This window comes from Cupressus sempervirens, chromosome 3, assembly GCF_028749045.1.
Source record: "Cupressus sempervirens isolate cs-2001-9-10 chromosome 3, ASM2874904v1, whole genome shotgun sequence".
Lineage (NCBI taxonomy): Eukaryota > Viridiplantae > Streptophyta > Pinopsida > Cupressales > Cupressaceae > Cupressus > Cupressus sempervirens.
Window position 1 is genome coordinate 563,998,663 of NC_143120.1, and position 15,976 is coordinate 564,014,638.

The window sequence follows — 15,976 nt, forward strand, 5'->3', positions numbered from 1 at the left end:
ATTTTTTTGTTATTATTAAAGGCGTGGAAATTTAAATCGTCTTTTGTAATTATTTTTTGGAATTCTATATACAATTTAAATATCAGATAAGTGGACAAGGTCATTTAGCATTTAAATTCGATCATCACAAATACTGTGAAATATTTAATTGTTTCCGTATCTATGTCCAGTTTGTCTCCCAGAGGAGTTAAAATTCAATCTGGACTAATTTAAAGATTGCGTAATAATTGATCTGTTGCATCTTGATTATTTAATTGTTGGCAGTGAAGTGTGTAAAACATTATGAAGTTGTATGTGAAAATCCATTGAAGTTGACTCTATTGCTTGGATGAGTAGAGGCACTGGGCTTTTTATTATTGAAGTCAGAAAATCTATAACTTTCTACAAGCATCAAATTAATTATTATTCAATTATACAAAACATTCAAACACTCAGCATCTAGTTTCAAAGAGATCGAGTTCAAGGAATTTGCCAGCCGAAGAACTCCAAAGTTTAAGTTCGCTTTAGAAAAGCTTTGAACCAAGTAATCAAGTTCAAGGAGAAGGTCTACCCGCCTAGGTTTAGCGGAGCCTAAAGTGCAAAGGAATAAAGGTGATTCCCATTCGTTGGCCAGAACTGATTGCGGAATCCTATCAAAGAAGTGGCAGGCTCTTGGATTTCCAATCTGCGATTTTGGGAACCGACAACTTGGACCACCTTTTGTGGCCCAATAGCCTCAATAGCCTCCCAAAAGATCTAAAATTGAAAATTGACATCTTTGTGATGCCTTGAACTATCCACTAACCTAAGAAAGTATGGACCCTCCGAACATGTAACGATGATGTTTATGAGTCAACGGTGCCTTATGTTTGTCCACCCATTCATGACTATGTTGCATCCAGAGTTGATCCAACATTCTTGCATATGCTCCATCAAAACATTGATCCTAACATAGTTGTTATTCTAGATCGTGGTCCTCAGTCTGTGCTCACCTAGTGGCACATATGATGATCTCCTTTTCGCCACCATTGACATCATCTTCCCCATAAGGAGATTGACTTACATGCAGTGGGATCTCATTGGCAATGAATAGCTTGCCAATGGAATCATCGATCATATCCTTCAATTGTACATTGAACATATCAGCTATGGTGTTACTTCCCACCTAGCATTTCCCCTTGCTACTGCTGTCCCATGCTGCATTTTGAGTGCATGAAAGTCGCAAGGATAACCCTGCCACTCTTTGATGCAATGTACGAGTAAAAACATATTGTTGCTCTTCCATCTGCTGAATTGTCTGATCCTGTTGCCTAACAAACAAAGTAGTAGGCGTTGCAATAACATCGTCTTTAGGAACACCCGAAAGCTTGTTTAACTCAGTTTAGTGCATAATATTGTTAGGATCTAGCACAAATTGACATGGATTCACACGACGTCCTTTCCAAAAGAGAGTTTGCATTGACTTTAGTGATGCTCCCATATCATCCCATACAAGAAATGTTGCATTTCCATTTTCTTGTGCCATTACCTAATGGGTTTGGGATTATTATTTTTTTATTGCAAGTTGTTTGAGAGGAGACTTGGGATCATATGGACCCCTAGAAAACTATGTCAAAAGATCAAAGGGGCAATCCATAGAAGTTGATCCACTAGCCATGGAACTAGTTTGGGCATCCAAATCAGCCCCATGGTCCATCTCCGAAGGCTCAACCTCATATTTTGACTTCCACCTTGAGATTGAATTTCCATCTCATCTCCACTCATATCATGACTATGAGAGCTCATTGGGACACTGTATTTCACAAAATAAAAATAAATTTTGTAAGCAAGTAGTTCCAGCCTACTAAGAAAATAAAAAATGAAGTCTAACTCTAAAACAAAATTTTAAATTAATGCATTGTTGAGGCCAAAATGAAGAATCGTCATAAAATTCTTCATGTTATGATTAAGATTCATCATATAACATAAGTTAAAAAATTTGTTTAGAACATGAAACAACACAAATGAAAAAACTTTGTAAAACAAATTACAATGAATAATGAACATTTACCATTTTAAAAATTTTAAACAATTTGAAATTTGGAAAAAGTAAATTAGAAAGTAAAAGAAAATCCTCTCTAATACTTGAAGAACCTCTTCGAGGAAGGTGTAGAATCTTCCTCCTCTTCTTCTTGCTACTATTTCACTTGCACTCACTTCTTTCACTCCTCCAATGACTCCTTGTTTCTCCTTTTCAGTCTTCCTTTTTTTATCTGTAGCAAACAATGAGAAGTGCAAATGTGAGGAAAAAAGAAGGTTGGATGGGTTTATGTGGACTTGGTACGACCAAGGTGGGACCCATGCTCATTTAGGGTTTGAATGGAACCCAAACCAAAATTTAAAAAGCATATATATTTCTTTAAAGTTACTTTTTTATGTGCCACCATAGTTGAGATGTCTAGAAGTCCTCGAGGCGAGTGAGGGATATTGGACATGGAAAGCATCTCGCTGATGAATGGGCAGTGGAAATGTGGTGTCCTTGGAATCTCCCCATATTGGAAACTTGGGGGTTGCGGGGGGGAGGGGGGGGGTCGTGTTCCTCTGTTCACCTACTTTGTTTCTACTATATACGAGTATTTACATGAAATTTCCAAATGAGTGGTGTGGTAAGTATCAACATAACCTTTTGGAATACTTATCATTAGGTCCAAATGGCCATTATTATTGGACTTTGCAAAAAGCTTTCTAGTGTAGCAATATTTTTAGGAGCTTTTATGGGGAAATCTTCCAATTCATCCTTTAGGAAGTTAGGAGCCTTGATTTCTTTGAAATTATTCTAAAATCTTTATTTATTATAAATCAGCTGAATGTTGTCGTAAAATTTGGTCAATACATAACTGTACCTTTATTTGTCCTTGGCTGCAAGCTTCTTGTAGATGAAATTTGACTTCTGCAAGTTGGAGCTTTAATTCTTTGACAAGATTCATCATGGAGTAGAGTGCAACATAGACAGTAACTTGATATATATGTATTTGCAAGCACTCAAAGCTTTTAATACCAGTCCTTACAAGTTTTTTGTAGGCTTCTTGTTGGCATTGCCCATCATGGTTATCTTTTTTTCTCAAGCATCATAGCTTATATTTGTTCCAACTTCCACTACTTCAACAAGAAATATATCTCTGATGATTGCAATTTATCCTTCTCGTATCTTTTGTTGAAATTGATCAGCTGTAGTAGCATTCTTTCTCCTAAAAAGTGTAAAAGTTTTTTATTTATGTGTTGCTAATAATTTAATCAGCATGATTTTTTCCAATAATGTCTATTGTGAATATCATGATATGTGAACGGTACCTTTCATCAACCCTCTTCCAGATTTTGGTACCTGATACTCTTCCAAGTATGTGTAGTGTTACATGAATGGTCTCTAATTTTATCAAATAACCACTAGATCCCCATCAAAATAAGTATCAGTTTTGTGAATTCTTGTTTGTACTTCGTGATGGCAAACAGGTTTGGAACTTGATTCCAAATTAATAGCATGTCAAGTTCCTTTAACCAGCTATGATCTTGGGGGTAAAATACCAAACATCAAACTGCAATTATGTAGAAAAATCTGAAAATCAAATTAATGTCTGTATGGCTGACCACAAAATATGAGGATATGAATGTCTTCCATGCATCTTTTAGCCCTGGGTATTTTCAATCTTCTAAGCCATGACTTTTTCTTCAAATTTGTGAAGTTTCTCCCTTTTTTGAGGATTCTACAACAATTTCCCCATGGATTGCAACCATTCAACTTCCATAACTAGGTTATCTTATTCATTAACAATAAATGATGTTGAACTAATAACCAATTTCACCATTCTTATGTCTCAAAAGAGAGTTTTGGCACTAATGTTCACAGGCATGTGTAGTATGAGTATCATATGGTAGTTATGTTGAAAGAGTTTAATGAATTAGCTTCTTGACTGTTTACCACAAGTGGCAGATCATGAAGATGCAAATATATCAAGTTGCCAATTCCTTCTTCTTAGCTAAGCATAATCCTCTTCAATCTGACATTACTTGCACATAAATATAGTCCATTGTATATTGAAAATGCAATGCCAATGTTGAGTGTTAATACTAGCAACTGAACATATGAGAAAATAAAATGTTTCTGCTTCACAAAAATGCGCTGACTTCGTATGTAAGATGATCATTTACCAACTTACTGCCACTAATAATAAATATTATGGTGCATGCATTTGCAAATGCAACCTTAGTATAGAGAATCTTTCTTTCTATCCAAACATAAAATTTGAACCCAAGCAAGATAGTATATGTATTAATTTGCTTCCCTTGTTTTTGAGTTGCTCCATGTCACTTACCATGAAAGCCAAATGTGATGTGACATGCCTTTGAACCTTGCAATTGACCCATGAGTTTTAGGGCTCTTCATTATAGTATTTCAAATGATATCCTGTAATCATTTACTCCATGATGCTTCCTTTGATTCCTCCACAAGGCCCATATACGTATTTATGGGCCAATTAGAAAGATGATTTTAAGTTAGTCCTATGAGAATGTGTTTGCTCCTTTAGAATAAGGATGGATAAAACTATCACTTGATCAAAATGCAAAACAAAACTTGAATTCTCTGGCATACCTTTTAGTGATTCCCATCATATGTTGAATTATTCTCTTTTGAAGATGAATGCTTTCTTGTTGCAGCTATGGATTTCTGTCAAATAGTAGATGCCTTTTTTCTTGGAGATTATTGGGATTTTAGTGAGCTTGAGAGGTGTTTTCTGTGCACCATTAGAAATTACTGGAAAATTCTTTGCAATCATGGAAGCACCATTGACTTTATAAAGACAAGTATTTAGCTTAATAGAAGTCTTTAAAATACCCTGTTTTGTTAAGGGGTCCTGTTACAGGAGCATCCCGAGAGTAAGATAACTGGCCTCACAAATTTATATATTTGGTAAATGTTTACTTCAATTAGTTGGCAGGATTGATAAGAAGACTAGTTTTGATCAAGAGATGAATTCAGTTACTGCTCGGCTATGCACTGGACCAATGGGCTTGGCTTCACTAATTCTGATGCAATTCTAGTACAGGCAGATATTAATATTCCAGCTGTCCATTATGATCAAAATCAGCTTGCTAGGCTGCATAATAATGATAAGGATATTAACCAAAGGGTTAAAGAGATTCCAACTATTGGTTTTCATTGGCTTAGCAGGGATGTGCATCAATGTGATCATAGAATGCTAAAATAGTGGTGAAACATTCCCTACTGATGGCAATGGGCATTGATTATGCAGGTGGAGTCAAAACAACTGAAAGGAGAACTTTGAAGGCTTGACATGGAATATAATTTGATGGAACTCTTTGAACGGCATCACTTTATAATAGGAAGAGGTGGGGAGTAATTAAAGATTGAATGATTGTGGAGCAGATGAGTTGAAGAATAAAATGCAGTATATAAAAATGATTTCCAAAGCTTTTTTGGAAGAAGAATGCATAAAGACACTGTTTTTCGACAGTAAGAAAATTTGAATCAAGGAGGCATGCTTCGCTTTGGAAAGAAAGTGAAAAATAATAATTAATGAATGGTGCACTAGGAACAATGAAGGGTAGTAGGACAAAGAGGAAAGGCCATGGGAGGAGGGGTGAAATACAATCAAGATATTGTAGTTTGATGCTGGGGGTGCATGATCGCAGCCAAGAAGAGATTAGAGGCCTGCATGAGGATAGCAGAGAAAAGAATAAATGTTGTGATGCAAACATACGGGAAGTGTGTAAAAGGGATGAATGTATAGAGAGAAAAATTAAAGAAAAGAATTTGCGTGGTTGTATAGGGTGAGAGAAACAAAGAATGGGAGATTGTCTATTTGTTTGCAGAAACTAATGGGAAACAAGATTTTATTTTTGTTGCAATCTTGTTCATTAGTAGTAGAGAGTCTCTGTATTTTTGGTTTGTACCACTGCATTGAGATTGTAGGCAAGATTTGTTCCTTGCATCCAATGGCATCAAAGCGAGACGTTCTGAGTGCATAGGTAAAGTGTCGAACGTGAGGCAACCTGTGCTGGGACCTATGGGTGAAGAGTGAAGTGAAAAGATCTCCAACTGTGAGGCAGTTTGCACTTGAGAGCAGCTATGGAGGGCTCAAAAGGGTCATTGTAGGTGTGCAAAGTCCAGATAGATTGAGAGCTTAAAGCCATAAAGAAGAGAGTGTACCTGTGAGAAAGATTGCATTAGATGAAAAGATGAGCATGAAGAAGAGGATGAGGTGGGTCGTGAGAAGACACATATTGATTCCTTTTTCAGAGTTATATTGGGAAGATAGCTATGGGATGTGTAGATTACAGTTGAAGGAGAGCTGCAGCCGGAAAGCGAAAGAAGTAATAACAACCCACACAAATGAAGAGAGAAGAGAGGAGAAAATGATCACAATGGACCTTTAGTTGGTGAATGAAAGTGATAAAGAAGAAATTACCTCACATGTTGAGCTAGTGGAAGAAGAGGTCGATTAGAAGGAAGGGCTTAATGAGTGTTCTAGATTTGATCAATGACTGGAAGATGTTTGTGCATCGTTTGGAGAGGAGAATGAGAGAATTGGAAAAATGTTCAGTGCAGCAGCAAATGGAGTTGTAGAGGATAAACATGTAAATGTAGCAACGTAATATGAAAAAGTTGTAGATGATGAAGATGAGCATAAAGTGGATGTTGGAGCAGTAGAAGAGCATGAGGTAAAATCTGAAAATGTCAAGTTCAATTTACCTTTATTTGCAAGGTTCAAAGTAAGAGAGTGCAATTGCAGATTCACATATGGGCGTTGAGTGTTTCTGTGTAGAGCATATCGAGGATGTTGCAAGATATTGGTGGAGGTGGTCAAGAGAAAGAAGAGAAGAGTATCTGGAAGAGGAGAAGAGAACATACTTGGTGGAAGAGGTTCGTAAGTACTCTAACCAAGTGCTAGAAGAGGCTAAAGAAGACTTTGGATGTAGATGAAGAGATAATGGGGTCTGATGTAGGTTGTTTACCACATAGAAGAGAAGTTCAACTACTTAACACCATTTTGTGAGCCCGTGTTCACAAATTTTCTTATCTGGTGTGTCTGATAGAGGAGCATTCTAGGAGTAAGTCAATCAACCCCACCAAAAAAATAAAAAAAATTTATTTTGTTTGCTTCAATATAGTTGGTAGGATTGGTAGGAAGAGTAGTTTTGTTCACGATATGAATTCAGTTTTTGCTTGGTTGTGGGTAGGACCAATGGGCTTGGTCTTATTGACTCTCATGGAATTCTAAGGTAGATATTGATTTCATGGTTGTTCCTTATAGTCAAAATTATCTTGTTGTGTAGTAATTGTCATAAGGATATTAACCTAAGGATAAAAGAATAGATAGGATTAAAGAAATCCAACCTATTTGTTTCCAATGACTTAGCGGCGATGGGCATTGATGTGAATAAAAAATTCTGAAATAGTGATAAAGTGTTCTATACCGATGACAATGTATTTTGTAGATGGAGTCAAAACAATTGAAAGGAGGAGTTTGAAGGCATAACATGGGATATAATTTGACGAAACTCCTTGAAGGGCATCACTTGACAATAGTAAGAGGTAGAGAGCAGTTAAAGATTGAATGATTGTGCAACATAGTAGTTGAAGAATAAAATGTGGTATATAAAATTGGCTATTAAAAATAATTGGAAGAGGAATGCAAGAAAACACTGTATTTGACATATAGAAAATTCAAATCAGAAATATATTATTTGCTTTAGAAAAAAAAGTGGATTTGAATCTAATGAAAGTGTGTTGGGATCATGAAGGGGTGTAGGAGAGAGGAAAGACCATAGGAGGAGAGGTGAAATACACCCAAGATATTGTAGTCATATGTAGGTGGTGTTTGGTTGCAGCCAGGAAGAGAGTAGAGGGTTGTGTAAGGATAGCATAGAAAAGAAAAATGGTTGGAATATAGGGACATAGGAAGTGTGAAAATGGGATGAATGTATAAAGAGAAATTAAAGAAAATGACGTGTGTAGGGCGAGAAGAACAAAGGACGAGAGATTGTATTTTTGTTTGTAAAAACTAGTGGGAAATGAGTTTTTGTTTTTTGTGCAATATAATTGTTCATTGGTAGTAGAGATTCTTTGCATTTTATTTGGTACAAGTGCATTGAGGTTACATGTAAGAATTGTCTCTTGCATAAGATTCTTACATCAATTTGCACATTGGATCCTTATGTGTTTTCTCAATGGTCTTTTCCTTCTTTAGGAATGTTTCGGTTGGCTCTTGCTCAGTGATTTCTTCCTTAGTGATTCCTTGTGATTTTGGTTTTGGCCTTTGTTCTTTCTTTATCAACTCTTTTCCACTTTATTTTCTCTTCGTGAATTTCATCTAGATATTTTTTTATAAAAATTTCTTGATTTTCCATCATGATTTGAAGATTGGCTTGATTAAGGCTTTAATAACATCTCTATTTACCACAATCTCCTACATTGGAAAATTAGTTGTATCGGTACAAGTACCACTTCTCACATCTCCAAGTACCATTGTCTCTTAGTGAGTATGTTTTAAGACCATGCAATTATTTGAGGTTCACATTGATACAAGGGTTAGCAACTTATAGAATTTGGTAGCTAGCAAAATGTATGTTCAATGTAATTACAACGGGCTTATTACTTAACACACGCACACACGCGCATGTGCGTGCGCACACACACATACATCTTGTTAATGGAATCATTAAATGTAATAATGTAAACATTGGTGAATCAAATCTTATACTAATAAATTACCATTGAACATTGAAAATATTATTAGACAACATACAAAATCAAACAACATTATATTGGATAAAATGCAAGGACTCATATGTTGATACAATTTGTTTTTTTAAACATGTCTACAATAGGGTATTGTAGTGGCATCATTGTGATTGTGGGAACAAAATAATATTGTAGTCTTAATATAGCATTAAATTTATTTATTTATCAAGACCAATAGTTAAGCATGGGTATTTAAACTATGAGAAAAAGAGTTTATTTCCATAAAAGTTGGATGATCACTTTATGAGTGACCGCCTCTCTTTTGTAGACTTTGTAACACTAATATTTTAAATTTCCCTATACCTCCAAAAGTGCCCATCTTTTTATTTATTAATAAGACATTATAAGAGGCCTTATATGTCCCCTTTAGATGGGTCACTTTATCTAACAAATATATAGCTGTTCTTTTTAGGTATTATTAAAAATAATAAGACTAGGATTAATTTAAAATTAAATTATTTTCTTGTTTTTAGCGAATAGCCTATGGGAAAAAAACGATATCTAGTTAATTTTATAGGAAAAGAGGACATAGCATTTTATTCTAAAAATATTGTAGAAAATACATGGAATTGATGTCTTAACATGATGCTCGATAAAAACATTCCAAATTTACACTAACTACAATGGTTAGAGGAATCCCTATTGAGACAACCCCTAGTTTGGTGACAAAACAAAGGCAAATGTTAATAGAACAATCCATATACTTTTGGACAGTATGAAATAAAGGCCAATAAATTGTACTATGCATATGTGCTAGACATGAATAGATTAGTATTATATATTGTTAGGGCTAATACAAGTTATGTCATAGGTACCATCTTCCTACCTAGCTAAACATGCTTAATGTTGAAATTTAATGGTTTGGATCATATTTGACATGTTGAATCATTCTTGAACACATGGTGTAGTATGAGTAAGCTAGTTCCTTAGTTCAATTTTTGGGTTGTACATGATCCTAGCCAAGTCATGGAATGAAGGACTCCAAGAGGGTCGAACCTATGCCTTAGAGTAGTTGATCAGGTAAGAAATGTGTTTGGGCACAACTTTCCACAAGTTGCATAGTTTGCCTACATATTGCCAAGGTTGGCCAATTTGGGCCTAATGCATAAATTGACTTAGAAAATACTTGTCAGCGGTAGAGATGGAGTTGAATAGGCTTAATATGGTCTAAGGGGTCATTTTGCACCCATTTGAGGTGTTTGTGCATTGTAGAAGGCAAGTAGTTCAAAAGTTGCAATGTTGTCATTGACAACATTTTTGTAAAGTTTGGCATAACACCCAAAATTAGTTATGGCTCAAGTTGTTAGTTGAGGCAAGATGTAATAAGGTATTTAGGGCCATCCAGAGCCTTGGAAAAAGGTTGGTTGGTGTCTAGAGCAAAAATAAATAGAAAGCAAATAGCATTTTTGTTAAAAATTTTCACAATTAGGCCTTCTAGTCGAGCAACTGACCTAAAAAAGATTGAACCTATGCATTTGTCATTGTAAATAGTTAGATTATGTTGTTTCCTTACTCTTTGTGTGTTGGTAGGTTTAGTTCAATAATTTTATGTAGTTAAATAAAATTCCATCCTTTGTTGCCAATTCACTGGCCCAATCGGGGTTTGGAGCAAAACAATGGCTTTTTCTTGAAATCCCACCATGAGATCATGGCTCTTTGGGATATGAAAAATCCCTCAATGTACAATGGATATTATCAATTTGGGGTTGAGATGTGTCAGTTTGCAATTTTTAATCATTTGCCCTTGGCAAGATTGCAAGCACTTGACTAGGAGCAAGCTTGTGATCAATCTATGAAAAATGGCAATATTGGATTGGTTTCTAAGGTCAATGGACATTGATCTATTGTTGGAGGCCTAAATGACACTTGGTGTGAAGGACAAGGGTTGTTGAATCCATTTAAGTCATTTTTTATCACAAAACTTCAAGTATTGTTTCATATTGCTTAAAACCCTTGCAAATAGGCTCATTTTCCAAAAGGACATGTACAAATGACTTGGGGAACCCAAACCTAAAAATCTCAAAGGTCTCTGAAAGATGTCAATATTGGATTGGTTTCCAAGGTCAGTGGACATGGATGTGTTGTTGGAGGTCTAAATGACACTTGGTGTGAAGGACAAGGGTTGTTGAATCCATTTAAGTCATTTTTTATCACAAAACTTTGAGTATTGTTCTATTTTGCTTAAAACTCTTGCAAATAGGCTCATTTTTCAAAAGGACATGTACAGATGACTTGGGGAATCCAAACCTAAAAGGGTATTAGAATCCTAGATTAGTTCTAGGGTTTGTGTGGAAGGAATTGGAGTTATTTGTAGAAAGGTGAGATCAAAGACCTAATTAGGCCTAAAAGGCTAGTAGGCCTTATTATGAACAAACTTTGGAATCAATAGCAGAAAGATACCCAAAGCTATTGAAATGGGGTGAAGAATAATGAAGGGGAGTAGTTTAGAAGCCAATCCACAGTGCCTAATAGAAGACATGGTCAGAGAGAAGATTTGAAGGGATTTACCCTTGTGAGTCCTAGAGTGTGGAGTGAGGTTAAACCCTTGGAAAGAGCGATCCTTGGTGGAGAGGAGTTGTGTGAGTACTTCTCAAGTTGAGGGTTACACAAAGAACCCTAAGAGACCTAGTGAAACATCCAGTGGAGGAGTCAAGGTGACTTATTGAAATGATCTCCCTATCAACACACATTCTTCTCTAAGAGTACAAAGAGCCAAGACATCCATAGATGAGTTCTAGGTGTTCACCACACTTGGATCCTTGAGATTTCTTTTGCTAGCAACATAAACTTAGTGTCAATTCTATGAACTATTCTAGTCATGACAACTCTTTGAAATTTTGAGCTTGTGAATTGAAGAGAATTCAAACATATGGGAACCATATTGTCTATGGTTGCTCCCATGCTCGACTAGTTTTCCCCCCAAATGTAGCAGCAACAAATAACTTATGTTAGTTCCTTATCAACTATTAGGAGAAAGGTGTTCAACACATACATGGAAGAGATCTATATTGACCATGTGATAGATGACGCCTCCAATGAAATGCTTTCCAAGGATTCCTAGAAAGCCCTCTTGGATATGAATAACTTGAAAATGCAAATCTCCTAACATGACCTCTTGGATACGTTTAACTTGAAGTAAACAAGATTTATTACAACATGGCTTTTGTGATCTCACCAAGGAAGGTCATTTTGTTTAATTCGTCTCCAAAATTTTGATCAACTTAATAATGATATGGTTGTCAGCCTCCTAAGCTAGTGGAAATTTATTAGTGTGCTACTAAAGAATGAGATACTTATAAGTGAAAAACTAGGACACTTTTGAAACCATTGTGCAACATTTGGGTCTGTCCATCATGTTTTTATTAATGTTAATGGGAGCTTGTTAAATGGAATGAATGGTATGCGAATTATAATTATCAATCCTATATCTTAGCAAGGTTTAATGAGAAATTGAAACCATTATTGATGATTGATTTGTTTGTGTCATCCATTTCACTAAATGGTAAGAAGTCCACATTGTTTCATTCATCATAATAAAAAGTAATATAAAATGTTTTTAAGCTACCTAGTGAATTATGTAGTTGGTGGCATGTCATTTCCCTACGCATGTTATGATCATGAAAGAGTTATTTTTTATTGAATTTTTGTCTATGATGCATGACTTGACCAATCATAGGCCAAACCAAAGGGCTTCAACTTTTACCTTGTTGTTTGTGCATGGTTGTAATCATTTGGAAGTAGCTTTCCCTAAGTTTTGTTGAGAATCCTTGATTACACATTCCACACCCAATGGCCTCTGATTGCTTCATGAGGTGCAACTAGGTGGTTGATCCATTTGACCAGAGACCTATTTGAAAGTATAATAATTAAACCTAAAAACCAATGAATGAAATCTTTGAGTTGTGTTTTACCACTAAGGATTTTAATTTTTTTAATCTTATCTCAAGTTTCGGCAAAAATTTTCATTTTTAATTATCTTGATTTTTTGAGTCCATTTAAGGTGTTGAAATATATAAAGAGAGAAGCTAGCTTAAGATGGGGAAATTCCTCTAACCCTTGATGTCTATTAGGTTTTCTCTTAATTTTTTAAAATTCATATGACACCATATTAATCAACATGTATTAACAAGAACACAACCTTAATAAGATAAATGAAATGTAATATTGAATATAATAAACATTTGCAAGTTGTCGCCAATAATATATCTTTTGTAAAAAATTCCATCAAAATTCATATTTACAACTTAGAATAATGTTATTTGATTTTCTTAAAATGTTAACTATAGTAACATACCAAAGTGCACAATTATGTAGCAAACAACTTCCAATATTAATAAATCTACACATCCAATAGTCAATGGACAAAGAGTGCCTAAACACAAGTTGTAGGTTGTACACCATTGATTGAATGTGAAATAAATATAATTTGTTTAGTGTAATAGTGATACATTATTTTTAAAGTGATTTTGATAATTATATCAATTATTTTTACTAAGAAAATATTGTTCCTCAACAATTTAAATAATGTGTTTCAGGGATTGAATTTTTTCTCACCACAAAAAAATAGCATCAATTCAATGTGAAATAAACTTAATTTGTTTGGTCTAATAGTGATACATTATTTTTAAAGTGATTTTGATAATTATATCAATTATTTTTATTAAGATAATATTGTTCCTCAACAATTCCAATAATGTATTTTAGGGCTTGAATTTTTCCTCACCACCCTAAAAAATTGATGTGCAGGGTTTAAAACCACTTCGATGACATTCTACATCGAATAAAGCAGATATATATGCTAGAGTGACAAGGGGGGGATAGTTGAACAACCTAATTACCATGTTCTAGTCACATGGACAAGTAGCCTTTGAATTTTTGGTAAAATATTTCTTATTTGTGCACTCAATAAGATAAATTTCCACTACATCAATTTGTAATTTTCAATTCAATTGGAAAATCCTCAAAAAATAAAATTGATTACTTCAAAAGCGTTAGTATGAGTATGAGTTTTCATTTTTGTTTGAGTTAATATTTGTAAATTTTATATAATTAAGGTAAGAAGAGCTGTTGATTTCAAATGTTTTAGTTGGCATTGTATCAACTTATATTAAGGTAAGAAGAGTAGACAATTTTTAATATTTTATGTATATACTAGTGGTACTTATACAAAAAAGAAGTGCAATGATGGTAAAATATGTCACTAGTATATTGAAAGGGACAAATTTAAAATGTAAGAATTTAATTTAATTGTGATAATAATTTATGATATGCCATGAGAAACATAAATTAATTGTTAAGATTCATCTCATAAGTTTGACACAATTACACTTAGTTTTTTATAATTTGACGAATTAATTAGCTTATGAAAGGAAATATAGTTATGGTAAAGATATTTTCTTCTTCTTTCTTATTTAAAGTTGTTTTTGATTAAGTCAAACAAGTTTTGAAGGGTCCTTAAAACCCTTTACACATCAACAAAATTTCAATGGAGCCAAAACAAAACATACAATAGACCAGAGGAGAAATAGGTCACCAACCAAAAAAATGCGACTAGGGTGGCCTTGCAGATAACACAGTTCACTACTGCCACCAAATTACAACTTCGTAAAACCATTTAGGACCCTTTAGTACCAAAAGAGTGAGATTGGAGAAGCCAATCGAAGGATTATTGAGAATGTTTGTATTTTATTGCTTTAACTGTTGTCCAACCTTCACTAAAGAAGCATTCTTCTCCCAAACCAAAGCATCGACATCAGACCCAACCGGAAAAATAGGTAATACCATACTAAAAAGATTACCCATAGGATCCTGACCCATAGAGGGAGGGGAAACCACTATATCCATATTCAACAACTAGCCAGAAGCCTAGTCTGATAGGGAAGATCTATAAGCACCCGAAGCAACCACATGTGTAGGGAAAACTAAATTGTTGGGTCTTTAAGGAAAAAGTAATGTTGAACCAAAGCCCCAACCCACCAAGAAGGTCTTTTCTTTGATTTTCTCAACTTTGCAAGGCAATGCACAACCACATGTCCAATTCCGGAGTAGACCCTACAGCAGAAAGGAATTCCTTCATAGTCTAGAGTCTGAATCCAAGAACCATTAAAGACCTCAAGTTTGATCGTCTTAGGGAGGCCCTTCAAAATATCAAGCACCATGAGAATGCGAGCATAAGCAATATGAAGAATATCCGAAGTTTTAGAATCCACCATTTGGAAGTCTCGAATGGCATCTCCCACGACTTCAAGAATTGAATCCAACCATAGGTGAAGGGGGAGATTCGGGAGCTTGACCCAAAGAGGCATATGAGAAAAAGATTTAGAAGTAAGGTCGAAACCTTGAGCTAGGGTTTGGCTAACAAAGGGTAACAGTCCTCCTAGCTGAAGCAACTACACAAAATAGCCCTCCTATCTTCAACAACATCAAATTTTAATATTTGAAAACCCCTAGCTATAGGGTAAATTTGGATAGATTCATAAATCAATGGGTCCTAGTGCTTACAGATCCGAGCATGAAGAGTCGGAAGGGAAGGCAAGAAGCCTCGAAATTTGAAAATAGTTGCCTTCTCAGAGAAGTCCTCGATCTTTTGAGCAATTTCTTCTGCAACTTCATCCTCAAACTCCAATTGGATTGGATTGTAGACTGTGACAAGAGTTACAACCAAGGAAAAAGCTAGTTGATCCACAACCAAAACCCCCAAACCATGGACCTTAACTTCAAAAGTGGCCATATTCGCAAACGAAGCACCACAACCACCTGTAACCGAGGCAAGAACCCTATCCCACCATCGATCGTCGAAGATAGGCCAAGAAGGACCCCAACAATCATCCATGGACTAGACAAGGAGTAGAGAGGGGGAGCAGTGAGCGCGTTCAGGGAGTATATCTTCTTTAAAGTAGTTGTCTATATTTGTTGATGTTGATTTTTTGAAGTTGACATTATCATGAATCATAGAATGATAAGAAATATATAAAGGATAGAGAATGCGGAAGAGATAAAGATACAAGAAACTAAAGTAAGAGATAAATATAAAAAATAGAGAAATATATGAAAAGAGAAATGTGGAGAGAGGTTATATACATACAAACTCTAATTTATGATAGTCAAATAATAATTAAAATTAAAAGTATAATGTAATCCATGCTAGAAAATTTGTGGACTGACTTTATAAAAATTGTAATAAAATAATAGGCTTAG

At 35.0% G+C, this 15,976-nt stretch overlaps 1 protein-coding gene across 3 annotated transcripts in view; it reads left to right on the forward strand.

Moving 5' to 3' along the window:
• Positions 1 to 13,767, forward strand: part of LOC149567672 (Class I peptide chain release factor) — a 210,458-nt gene extending 196,691 nt beyond the window's left edge. For 2 of the 3 annotated variants that reach the window (XM_089820930.1, XM_089820932.1), the window contains one exon: positions 13,526 to 13,767. In XM_089820930.1, coding sequence (XP_089677056.1) covers positions 13,526 to 13,546 — 21 coding nt within the window. In that variant the 3' untranslated portion in view covers positions 13,547 to 13,767. Of the gene's footprint in view, positions 1 to 2,894; positions 3,275 to 13,525 lie in introns of those variants that run through there. The other variant, XM_089820931.1, reaches the window with a different exon arrangement.
• The last annotated feature ends 2,209 nt before the right edge of the window (positions 13,768 to 15,976 follow it).